Raw genomic sequence first — 13,278 nt, 5'->3', positions numbered from 1 at the left:
GCCACAGTCTGCCAAAACTTAACACCGTACCTGGAGGTCCTAGGTTGGCTGGTGGGGGGAAAAAGGGACTTCTATCCCATGTTTCTTCCAGTCCTAGTTTTTTTTTATTTCTTCAGTCTAGTCTGGATGCAGACATCAGTTTTCTGCCAGCTACATCCTGTTTCAGCATATGCTGGTATTTAGCAGGAGGGTTAGGATTTTCAGACAGTGGCTAATTCTGCCTCTCTTCAGGTAACGAGTGGAGTAACGTTGTTTTGTCTTCTTTCGAAGAGTTTGTCTTGAGCCTCTCCACAACATCTTCTTAAAGTTACATTTGTGAAAGTTGGCATTTCTAGCGGCCATAGCTCTCAATGTGGCTTGTCTGAGCTAGTTACCCTTCCTGCAGGGCTTCCTTTCTTGTTTTTCTTAGGACAAGATGGTCTTACACTTCATGCCATTTTTTTCTTGTGCAGGTGAGCTCTGCCTTCCACATCAATGAGGATATCATCCTCCCACCTTTTTTGCTAATCTCCTGCTCATCCCGTGAGCTTTCCCTCCATCATCTGGATCTGTTTAGAGCCTCTCTTTTTATGCTCCCTGACGAGCCTTGCAATAGCCTGTCAGTCTCCAAGAAAATTATTTCCAAATGGATTAGATCTGCTGTGGGAGCCTACAAGGCCAAGGTTGAATGTCTGCCCTTTGGATCACTACATTCCACTAGAGCAGTGGGTACCTCCTGGGCAGTCAACCATTGGGCCTTTATGTTTCAGGTTTCCACCGCTGCCACCTTGACCTCTGTCCACACCTAATAAATAAGTTTTCTTTCTATAGCCCTACATATTCCGCAGCACTTTACATTACAAAGGGGACTTCTACAGACAATGGACATTACAGCATAGCAATAAACACATAGATCAAAACAGATACCAAGAGGAATGAGGGCCCTGCTCACAAGCTTACAATCTATGAGGAAAAGGGGAGACACGAAAGGTGGGTGGTAACAATTGCTTTTATTGTTTGGAACAGCCCTAGTGTAAGAATTGGGTGTACTTGTTGCTGCATGAACCAGTTAAAGGGAATCAGTCCAAAAATGGGGTGACAATCAGCTGCCGGCACCGCCATCAGGGGCTTATCTACAGCATTCTGTAATGCTGTAGATAAGCCCCCGATATAACCTGAAAGATAAGAAAAACGAGTTATATTATACTCACCGAGGGCGGTCCGGTCTTGGTCCGATGGGTGTCGTGGTCCGACGCCTCCCATCTTGTAGCGGTGATGTCCTCTTCTTTGCTTCCCATCGCTACTCCTGCGCAGGTGTACTTGACCTGCCCTGTTGAGGGCAGAGTAAAGTACTGCAGTGCGCAGGCATCGGACCTCTCTTACCTGGTTTGGCGCCTGCGCACTGCAGTACTCTGCTCTGCCCTCAACAGGGAAGAGCAAAGTGCGCCTGCGCAGGAGCCATGACGGGAAGCAAAGAAGAATACGTCGACGATAGAAGATGGGAGGCGCTGGACCGGTCTGCTACACCCATCGAACCAAAACCGGACCGCCCCTGAGTGAGTATAATATAACTTATTTTCAGAATGCTGTAGATAAGCCCCTGATGGCGGTGCCGGCAGCTGATAGTTGAAAAATGGGGTGACAGATTACCTTTAACAGTCTAAATATTTAACAGTACAGACACAGATGGCTATTATATGCAAAAAGCGTGTGAGAACATGATGCGAGGAGCGAGGAACCTGGTTATGGTATAAAATTTTGAATGAGCCACACAGGGATATTTAGGTTAATGCGTTGAGGCGATAGGCCAGTCTGAACAAATGCGTTTTTTAGGGCACACTTAAAACTGTGGGGATTGGGGATTAATCATATTAACCTGGGTAGTGCATTCCAAAGAATTGGCGCAGCACGTGAAAAGTCTTGGAGACGGGAGTGGGAGGTTCTGATTAATGAGGATGTTATCCTCAGGTCATTAGTAGAATGGAGGGCACGGGTAGGGTGGTAGGCTGAGACGAGGGAGGAGATGTAGGGTGGTGCTGAGCTGTGGAGAGCTTTGTGGGTGAGGGTAATAAGTTTATACTGAATTCTGGAGTGGATGGGTAGCCATTGTAATGACTGGCACAAGGTAGAGGCATCGGTATAACGATTGGTGAGGAATATGATCCTAGCTGCAGCATTCAGGATGGATTGGAGAGGGGAGAGTTTGGTAAGAGGGAGACCGATTAGTAAAGAGTTGCAATAGTCCAGACGAGAATGAATAAGAGAAACAGTAAGAGTTTTTGCAGAGTCGAAAGTAAGAAAGGGTCGAATTCTAGAAATGTTTTTGAGGTGCAGATGACAAGAGCGAACCAGTGATTGGATGTGGGGGGTGAATGAAAGCTCTGAATCAAGTATGACCCCAAGACATCGGGCATGTTGCTGGGGAGTAATAGTGGAACCACACACGGAAATGGCAATGTCGGGCATAGGTAGGTTAGTAGAGGGAGGAAACACGAGGAGTTCAGTTTTTGACAGGTTCAGTTTCAGATAGAGGGAGGACATGATGTTAGAGACAGCGGTAAAACAATCACTGGTGTTTTCCAAAAAGGCAGGCGTGATGTCAGGAGAAGTGTATATTTGAGTGTCATCAGCATAGACGTGGTACTGGAACCCAAATCTACTGATTGCTTGACCAATAGGGGCAGTGTACAAAGAGAAGAGGAGGGGGCCTGGAACCGATCCTTGAGGAACCCCAACAGTAAGGAGAAGATGAGAGGAGGAGGAGCCAGCAAAAGATACAGTAAAGAGAGATAGGAGGAGAACCAGGAGAGAACGGTGTCCTTAAGGCCAATGGAACGGAGCATAATGAGGAGGAGCTGATGATCCACAGTGTCGAATGCTGCGGAGAGATCCAAGAGAATTAGCATGGAGTAGTGACCATTAGTTTTAGCTGTTAGCTGTTAACCTTTCCTCAGGTTAAACAAGCTCTGCTCTATGCCCCAAACTGGCCTCCGCAGAAGCCATAGGGTGGTGCAGGCCTCTATCTGCTATGTGATGCGCATGGTCACCTGTTGTTTTTTTCCCCCCACCCGTTTGTACTGCTTTAGGAGGTCCCACAGTCTTGTGTCCTCCCGTGCTATTAATGATAAAACTGAATTTCTCTATCGCTTCATTGGGGGACACAAGAAACTATGGGTATATGCTGCTGCCGCTAGGAGGTTGACACTATGCAAAAAAAGTTACATTACAGGGTACACCTTGTTCCTGCCCGGGGATCACTTATTGTTGCCTGATGGCCTATGTGTTTGTTCTTCCCCAGATTCCTGATTATTTTTAGTTTCCTGGTTTTGGGTTTCCTTCCTACTGCTTTTGGCACTAAACGAAACTGCCTAGCGTCTGAGGAGAGGATATAGCCCCACCCTTTTTTTTTTGCTTGGTGTCAAACCTCTTAGGCTGTGTGCGCACACAACGTTTTTTTAGCAATTTTTTTTAGCTGATTTGCCAAAAAATCCGCTATAAAAACGCTAAAATAAGCTTCCCATTCATTACTATGCATTTTTCAATTTTTGTGCATATTGATGCATTTTTTACCACAAAAAAACTGCTTCATGGTAAAAAACGCAGCATGCTCATTAATTTCGCAGATTTTTCCGCATTTCTGGCTATTTCTATGAGTCTGGAACAGCACGGAAAAGGCGCAGAAAAAAACACGCGGTTTCTGGGAAGGGAGTCCGGTTTTTAAGCAGAAATTTTCTGCTACGTGTGCACATAGCCTTAGTGGTAGGGCTGATGTCCATAGTCCTGTGCTCCCCAATGTATTCAACAAGAAAAGGGTTTTACGCTGAGTACAAAAATCCAGTTACTTTTCTCTTTGCCTACCTGTTCATTATAAATTGTCACAGTGCATTTAGAGTTCATCTACCTAAGTATGTTGTGATTATTTCATCTTACTTTTCTATATTTTCTTCCTGTGCCTTGCAGGCTGATATCGGAAAATGCCCCGTCTGGCGCTGTGTCTACAGCCCTGATCCCAAATACATCCGCCCCTAGCGCTTTTCACTCCATCCAGAGCCGGCTGGCTTCCAGTATTTCTCCGGCCGTTCAGCACCAACAGTCTGGAGCATTGGCAGGTACTGCTGAAGAAAATGACTTGGACATATAAGTCTCCAATCTATTATCATTATTAACAAGACAGGCTTTGCCTTTATCAGTATTGAGTTTCTATAGTCCACTCTCCCTAAGACTATAGTGAAATTGGTCTGTGTGTTTTAGGAACAAGTCCTGGAGCCTCTGCCAGCAGTCTTCTGCAGGGGTTGAGTTTCAGCCTCCAAGATATTGGTGGTAAATCAGCTGCCCTCCCCATCACTACAGCCAACAATGGATCCACCACACAGGTAATTATACATTATAGCCTCATAGTGTATGTAAAACATTGATAATAACTTGTGTTTAAAGTTCTACACTGTACAAATAATAGCTGATGAAAATGCACAGTGCAGGGGTGCACTACTTTTTTTGTGGTCTAGAGGCCATATTGTCTAATTTTAATGGGATCCTGACAGCTTGGAAATGCAGTGCAGTCTGCCAGCAGATCAAAAAGAGCATAAATGCCATCCCTCCGCTACAAGGTGTACCCAATCAGGATGGTCCCTAATGCTCGTAACTCTCCTTGCTATGTACCAGCTCATCTCAAAATATCCGGAGGCAGAGCAGGAACTGGGTCTGACCGTGTTGTGCATTTTTTATAGCCTGTGGAAAGCTAAACAATGTCACAACCAAAAAACTGGAGCTAGAGTTAGGGACCGTCCTGATAGAGTACACTTTGTCACGGTGAGATGGCTTTTATGCTGTTTTAATCAAAATAGTGTCAGCTGGCTACCCTATGTAATTTACATGTGTTATTATTTACCTACTGTAGGGTGTAATTAATTGTTTTCATTTTTCTAAGTTTTGTCTATTAATGGTCAGAATGTAAATGTGCACCACCACATTGAACTTCTACCAACAAGTATGCGGGCCCGGTTTTTCGGTTCTCGGTCATTACGTCTCACACTGGTAACGCCTTCTTTCGTTTATAATAAGCTTGCAGATTCTCAGGGAAGTCTATGACCAGCCCATAGATCTTGGCTCATTTATGTGTAAGAATATTTGGATTTCCCTGGAAAAACACCAGATCTCATATAGCAAGATATAATTTTATTCAACTTTCTATGAACTACGTGCACATATAGACGGCTTTTGAGGGTTCCTTTTAACCCATTTCCGACCTCGGGCATACATTTACGCCGATGTCGGACTCCCTCCCTTTGAAGTGGGCTCCAGCGGTGAGCCCACATCTTTTCCGGGACATGTCAGCTGTTTGGAACAGCTGATGTGCCCGCGATAGCCGCGGGTGGAATATTGATCCACCCACAGCTATTAACCAGTTAAATGCCGGTGTCAAACTCTGACAGCGGCATTTAACAAGCGCTTCCGGCAGTCGGGCCGAAAATATGCACACCGGTGATCGCTGGTCACCGTGTGCTGGCATGACAATGGTTGCCAGTGCCGGCTTGCTGTGAGCGCCACCCAGTGGTCGGACCTCATAGCAAGTGAGTAAATCTGCTATATATGGAGGCGATCTGCTCATCGCCTCTATGTAGCAGAGCTGATCGGGTTGTGGCAGCTTCTAATCTCCCATGAAAGGCTATTGAAGCATTCCAAAAGTAAAAAAAAAAAAAAAAAAAAAAAAAAATGTTTTTTAAAATATAAAAAACATATCAAAGTTCAAATCACCCCCCTTCATCCCATTGAAAATAAAACAATAAAAATATCAAGCATACGCATATTCAGTATCGCCGCGTTCAGAATCGCCCGATCTATCAATAAAAAAAAGATTAACGTGTAGTGAGAAAAAAAATCAAAGCGCCAGTATTAGGTTTTTTTGGTCGCTGCGACATTGCATTAAAATGCAATAACAGACGATCAAAAGATCGTATCTACACCAAAATGGTATCAATAAAAACAGCTTGGCACGCAAAAAGTAAGCCCTCACCCAACCCGAGATCACGAAAAATGGAGACGCTACGGGAATTGGACATTTTGCAATTTATTTATTTATTTTTTTTAACAAAGTTTGGACATTTTTTCACCACTTAGATGAAAAAGAACTAGTGATAAGCGAGGAAACTCGTTGCTCGGGTTTTCCCGAGCATGCTCGTGTGTCCTCCGAGTATTTTGGCGTGCTCGGAGATTTAGTTTTCGTCGCCTCAGCTGCATGATTTGCGCCTGCTGTACAGGCTTAATACATGTGTGGAATGCCTGTTTGTTATTGAATTCCCACATGTATTCAGCCTGTCTACAAGTCACAAATCATGCAGCTGAGGCGACGAAAACTAAATCTCCGAGCACGCCAAAATAGTCGGAGGACACCCGAGCATAATCAGGAAAACCCGAGCAACGAGAATACTCACCCATCACTAAAAAGAGCCTATACATGTTTGGTGTCTATGAACTCGTAATGACCTAGAGAATCATAATGGCAGGTGAATTTTAGCATTTAGTGAACCCAGTAAAAAAGCAAAACAAAAAACAAGTGCAGGATTGCACTTTTTTTGCAATTTCACCGCACTTGGAATTTTTTTCCTGTTTTCTAGTACATTGCATGGTAAAACCAATAGTGTCATTCAAAAGTACAACTAGTCCCGCAAAAAACAAGCCCTCACACGGCCATATTGACGGAAAAATAAAAACGTTATGGCTCTGGGAAGAAGGGGTGTGAAAAACGCAAAACCCAAAAAAGCTCCAGGGGTTAAGGCTGCGTTAATACATTGCAAATGCATTTAAGCCAAAGTCCATTTATTCCTTGTTTAGCAAAGAAACCTCAAAAATGCACTTTTTTTTTTTGCTGTAATTTACAAACTCAAGGTAAGACTGCATCGTTTTCATCATGATGTTTGAAATTTGCATGTGAAAAAGCTGAAGTTCTCCAACTTCCATACTCCTTTCTGGAGTACTATGTCAGGGTCCTGAGGCCCTGTTATCCTGAAGTTAATGGGAACTATAGAGCACTTTTTATTTGCCCAAGCCTGCTCACATTCTGATCAGAATTTCCCATCTAATTATAGGGGGTCACATAGAATGGCATTGCGGGCTGTAACGTGTGCATCCCACTATACTACATTTATAGATCATAATGGAGGTTCCCGCAAAAAAAGATGTTTCTGCTCTTAACTTGTTTTCACCAGAGAACCCCTTAATAACTAATCCACAGTCTAGGTAATAACTTATTGATCGGTGGAGGTCCAACTGCTGATACTTGTGCTGGAGGTATAGGGTGGGGAAGCCATAATACTATTGGAGCGGCTGTAGGGAGACATCATACTTGTGTATGGACATCTTATGTGTCGGGATTGTGGGACCATAGAACTGTGTGAGGGGCTGTGGGGATATCATACACTGTGGTGGGATATTATTCTGTGTGTGGGGCTGTAGGGGCCATTAACCTGTGTGAGTGGCCGGGGGCGTCATACTTGTGTGTGGAGACATCATACTGTCTGTGGATTGTGTGTGTCGAGGGGCTTGAGAGGACATCATACTGCATGAGGGTCTGCGGGGACCTTACAGTGTGTGCGGAGCTAAGGTCAAGGTGCACCTATACTTATATGTAAGGCTGAATAACAGGAGCAGAATGGTTCATGTAATTACAGCTTTTAATAAAAGTTATGATTTTATCTGCTACAGTAAAAAAAAAAATACAGGTTACAATGAGCCCAGCTGTGACTTGTGTTAGTAGTAGCTGCTCAGCGTACTTGATTCTGCTCAATATTAAGTGATAAAAATGAATAATGATAAGCAGAAGTTGGTCCGGCCCTACACAACAATCACAGTCTCTCATGTTGGCCCTTGGAAATATTAATTGCCCAACCCTGCTGTAGTGGAAGCTTCAGCAAGCCATCACATTATGAAACAAAAACTCCAACTTAAAACCTCAGCGATTGAAAAACAGTCAATTCTTCTTCATTTTTCAACAGCCGTTAAATTTCCAATGACTGTCCGCCCTTCGTCATGGGGGCACGTTATGTGTTAAATCTGAAAAGGCAATTTGTATTATTGTATCACAAAAACAAGACTGACTGCTATGAAGCTCTATATTAAGAAATTTATTTGCGAACAATTTTCTACATAAAAATGACATGATTATAAAAAGAGATTTCCTTTATACCCTTTAATGTTGAAGAGTTTATTCAGAACTACAGTATCAATGACCCATTCCCAGAATAGGTAATTAATTTCAGATCTTTGGTTGTCTAGCACACAACTCCACCATTCAGCTGTTTTGAAAGAGTTCAGATGTACCCCGTGTGCAGTGCCGGGAGTCCGTATGAACGTACCCCGTGTGCAGTGCCGGGAGTCCGTATGAACGTACCCCGTGTGCAGAGCCGGGAGTCCGTATGAACGTACCCCGTGTGCAGAGCCGGGAGTCCGTATGAACGTACCCCGTGTGCAGTGCCGGGAGTCCGTATGAACGTACCCCGTGTGCGGTGCCGGGAGTCCGGATGAACGTACCCCGTGTGCGGTGCAGGGAGTCCAGATGAACGTACCCCGTGTGCAGTGCATGGAGTCCAGATGAACGTACCCCGTGTGCGGTGCCGGGAGTCCGGATGAACGTACCCCGTGTGCGGTGCCGGGAGTCCGGATGAACGTACCCCGTGTGCGGTGCCAGGAGTCCGGATGAACGTACCCCGTGTGCGGTGCAGGGAGTCCAGATGAACGTACCCCGTGTGCGGTGCATGGAGTCCAGATGAACGTACCCCGTGTGTAGTGCAGTGAACCCGGATGAATGTGGGTTTTTTTTTTTTTTTTTTTTCCCCCTTTACAGTTTTGTTTTCTGACTTTTTGGCTATAAACAATGATAGTAATATGAGTTTCTTTGCAACAGCCGGCAATGACCGTTAAAGCTCCGGCCTCGCTCCAGGGTTTGGCTACCATCACCACAGGAACGGGCACAATCCTGCGCACTATACCGGTAGTCACAGCTTCTTCCTCTCTTGTGGCATCAGCGGGAGGAAAACCAACTGCAATCCATCAATTGCTTACAAATGGTGGCCTAGCAAAGCTGGCAAGTAGTATCCCTGGCCTTGCTCAGTTATCCAGCCCATCTACAGGTAAGGACACTCAGATATTTCCTTTGTAACAGATTCTGAAATTGGATCCAATATTTGTTTTTCATTTTGCTCCAGGTTTAAAAGCACCGACCACCATCACAGTCACCCTCCGTGGTCAGCCAAGTCGTGTCAGCACCCTCAGCCAGGCCAGTATGGGGCCAGGGTCCCAAGCTAAGCAAGATGATGTTTCTCAGCAGGTGAGAAATATTACTATATATTAGGATCTTAACTAAGAGGTCTTTACTAAGAGGGAGTATTCTCATGTGGAATCAAACCAGTATTAAGGCAAAACCACATGTTTTAATGCCAATTTCAGTGTTTTTTTTTTTTTGCCACAAGACTTGTACAGGTGAAATTCATGATGGGAATCTTTGTAGTCTGGTTGCCTGTGACTGAATTGCTTTTCTTTGCGCCAAATTTAACAAGATGTTGTACAATATTTGCTAAATTGGGCACATTTTTAAAGGGGTTGTCCGGTCGAAATCAATAAGTCTGCAGTCACCCTGCCTCTCTCACCAAGGCTCTTCTCCCACGATTGCTCAGTTTGGCTAGACGGCCAGGTCTAGGAAGACTTCTGGTGGTCCCAAACTTCTTCCGTTTAAGGATTATGGAGGCCACTGTGCTCTTAGGAACCTTGAGTACTGCAGAAATTCTTTTGGAACCTTGGCCAGATGTGTGCCTTGCCACAATTCTGTCTCTGAGCTCCTTGGCCAGTTCCTTTGACCTCATGATTCTCATTTGGTCTCACATGCGCTGTGAGGTCTTATATAGACAGGATTTGATTTGAAAAGGCACACACCTATCAGTTTAATTAAACACAGCTGGACTCCAATAAAAGGAGTAGAACCATCTCAAGGAGGATCACAAGGAAATGGACAGCATGTGACTTAAATATGAGTGTCTGAGCAAAGGGTCTGAATACTAATGACCATGTGATATTTCAGGGTTTTTTTTAATAAATTTTCAAAAATTTCTGTCGAGGGAGCTATTTAGGGAGGGCTAAATTAACCCTTCACGGTTGATCCAGTGATTTCCAAATTAGTTCACAGGGCGTTGCTAGCAACTGGGAATGACCACACGGAGACAGGGGTCTCTTTACGGGAGGATCGAGACAGATCACTAAGCCCCTTTATTTTTGTCACTTCTTTTATAATATTTTGCTTAATTATGCAAAGTTCTCAACTACCAATGACATCATGGTAGTGCTTCACTTTATAAGCCAATAATATTGCAAGAAAACCGGAAACTACATAAATGTCCCTAGTTACGTGACGAATAGAACAATAGCACGTTGTTCAGAGTCTCATATCTTATACCTTGTTCAAGCTGGAACAGTCTAGTTTCAGAACAGCTGCGAACTTTCACCTAATTACAAAATTTATCTTAAAACAACAAAATGGCGTAGCAAGCACAAAAATGGAGGTCTGGAGAACAAGATGTCCTGTACAACTGAATACTGTACTTCACATTTCTACATTTCTGCCTTTTTCAGTCAAGATAGGGTGCAGAGTGTATATTAATGAGAAAAAATTGAACTTTTTTGAATTTACCAAATGGCTGCAATGAAACAAAGAGTGAAAAATTTAAAGGGGTCTGAATACTTTCCGTACCCACTGTACTTCCGGCCAGTAGATGCGGCCTGGCTTCCATACACTTGTATGCAGAGAGGCTGCGACCTCTAGTCAACGCTCATCACAAGCCGGGCCATGGCCCTCGCTCAATACAAGTGTATGTATAACACATGCATACCCTCCTGTCCCAGGTCAAAAACTGGTGAGTCCCCACAGTGCTCAGTGTGTATTGGGGAGTGGGGGGGATTCATACAGAGTGACTTATAGATTTGGACCTGACAACCCCTTTTTGTTGTAACACTGCTATCTAGAACCAAATTTTTCTACCACCCGCTAATGTAGTGAGAGTAGCGGTTTTTCTAAAAGTCACAATTAATAAATCTGAATTAGCTAACCTTGCCCACACTTCCCACCCACTTTTGAAAATGGCGAGATGAAAATGAATTGCAAAAGTTGCAATTATTTCAACAATAATTAACTTTATTGGATGTTTAGCACATTGCCTTTCTGTGCTTAGAAGTTTTGTTCAATGTACATTTACGATGCTGGTAGTTCCCCCTAGCATGGCATAACAGTATGGCATGGGCTCAGTAGCTGAACACGCGCCATCAGCAGTCAGGGTTACCTGTACTGGGTACAGATCGCGGGCTAACCTTAAAGGAGTTGTCTAGGTTTGGCACGAATTTCTGCAGTCACTCTGTGACTGAATCTTCACAACGCACGCTGTCAGGATTCTTCGGTGCTAGTTAGTAAAACCAGGCGGTCATGTGACAGCAAGTATCGATAAGCAGAATTCCCGCCACATTCCAACTAGACTTGCACGGCCTCACTCAATTCACTTGTATTGAGGGTGAGAAACCCAAGCAAAATGGAAGGAATAAGCAAACATAGATGGAAAAATAAATGCAAAAAATACTTTATAAGGATACTTTCACATGTCAGTTTTTCTGCATCAGGCGCGATGCGGCGAAATGTGTAAAAACCGGATCCGGCACCTGTTGCCACCGGGTCCGTTTTTTTTCCCATGGAGTTTCATTATTGCCGCATTGCGCCGGATGCCTATGCGGCGCATCTGATTTTTGCCGGATCCGGTCAAAATTGCCAGTCCGGCGTCTGGAAAAAAAAGTTGCATGCAACGTTTTTTCCAAACGCCGGACCAGTTTTTCGCACTGCGCATGCCCGGAAGACCTTCTCTGCCAGGAATATATCCGGAAGAAAGAAGGATCCGGTGTCTGCGTTTGCGGCCGGATCCGGTAGTCTGGTTTTTCGCCGCATCGTGCCGGGACAAAAAACTGACATGTGAAAGTAGCCTTAGATGCCATAAAATAAGAAGAGACAGACAGGTGTTTACAGCAACATGTATAGCACAATCAAGTTCATAACATGTGAGCTGTAAACACCTGTCTGTCTCTTCTTGTTATTTTATGGCATCTAATAAAGTATTTTTTGCATTTATTTTTCCATCTATGTTCGCTTATTCCTTCCATTCTGCTTGGGTTTCTTACTTAGTCAGGAAGGGCGTTTGATTGTGACCTCTTTTTGGGTTATATTGTATTGAGGGTGGTTGCTCACGTCTTGTCCGAATGTGGCCAGGAGTATGCAAATCACGTACTATAGCTCACATGACCACCCGCTCCCGGCATCAGAGAATCCTAACAATGCACTCTGAAGATTCACAAGCCCGCAGTCACATAGAGTGACTGCAAGCTTTCGTGCCAAACCTGCACAACCCTTTTAATCTCTTGCTTTCAACTACTTACGGTAGATGTAAGTGGCCATTAGAGCTGCCTTGGATGGCAGCTGCCATACACGTGGCTTGTCTGTGGTTTTCATACACTGCTTGCCTACCTTTTATGTAATCTTAGGACTATATGAGTTTTCATAGTTGTTCTTGAGAAAATAATAAGAACCGTGTGTATTTGTCTCTTGTGTGCCAAATTTCTGACTTTACTAGAGACCAATAGATGGGCAACACGGACTTAATCAGGCATTAAATCAGTTTAATTGATGCAGGGTTTTTTATCATGAGGGGATTTAATTTTTTACAAATAATTCACTTAAACAGTTTTTATTGCAGTTAATAAATACAAAAACTGTCTTGATCGTCTCCAACTTTGGTCTTAAATTAGTTAAGCCACAATGACATAACGTTTTGGCTTATACCCCATACACATTTATTGGACGCTTTTTTGGAGGTATATGTTGGTTAGAAAGTGCTGATGTTTTGTGGACATGGCCTTCAGCTGCATTGATGCAGAAAGCTTATCATTAAGAGCGTTCTTAATAACGGGCTCATTTACTGTAAACGGGCTGCCGATCATCTGATGTGCAAGCAAAACACTCGTTCATCGGGTGAAGAGATCTTTTGCGCAGTTCAAAAGATCATCGTTTTCTGCAGGGCATTTTCCTGTGTAAACATTGGAACAATGTTCCTGGGAACCATTGCTGAGAACTTTGGCAGCCTTTGTACATGGAAGTGATTTTATTACAGATCTATTGTTTCATTTCGCTCATATAACAGATTGCTCAGTGCTCATCATTTACTGCAGACTGTGTAAGCAGGCTATTAAATGGCTGCCGATCTGTAAAGGTTTACTGATCAG

The 13,278-nt window shown here is 43.9% G+C and overlaps 1 protein-coding gene across 2 annotated transcripts in view; it reads left to right on the top strand.

Annotated features, from left to right (window-relative positions):
- The window catches only part of KANSL3 (KAT8 regulatory NSL complex subunit 3), a 156,717-nt gene that overhangs the window by 108,764 nt on the left and 34,675 nt on the right, over positions 1-13,278 (top strand). For both annotated transcript variants that reach the window (XM_073559539.1, XM_073559540.1), the window contains exons 18-21: positions 3,940-4,088; positions 4,231-4,352; positions 8,879-9,104; positions 9,180-9,301. In XM_073559539.1, the coding sequence (XP_073415640.1) occupies positions 3,940-4,088; positions 4,231-4,352; positions 8,879-9,104; positions 9,180-9,301 (619 nt within the window). The remainder of the gene's footprint in view (positions 1-3,939; positions 4,089-4,230; positions 4,353-8,878; positions 9,105-9,179; positions 9,302-13,278) is intronic.

Source organism: Dendrobates tinctorius, unplaced genomic scaffold (genome assembly GCF_039654945.1).
Source record: "Dendrobates tinctorius isolate UK_male_01 unplaced genomic scaffold, ASM3965494v1 ptg000272l, whole genome shotgun sequence".
NCBI lineage: Eukaryota > Metazoa > Chordata > Amphibia > Anura > Dendrobatidae > Dendrobates > Dendrobates tinctorius.
The sequence above is the reverse complement of the archived record's forward strand: the minus strand, read 5'-3'. Positions and strand labels throughout refer to the sequence as shown.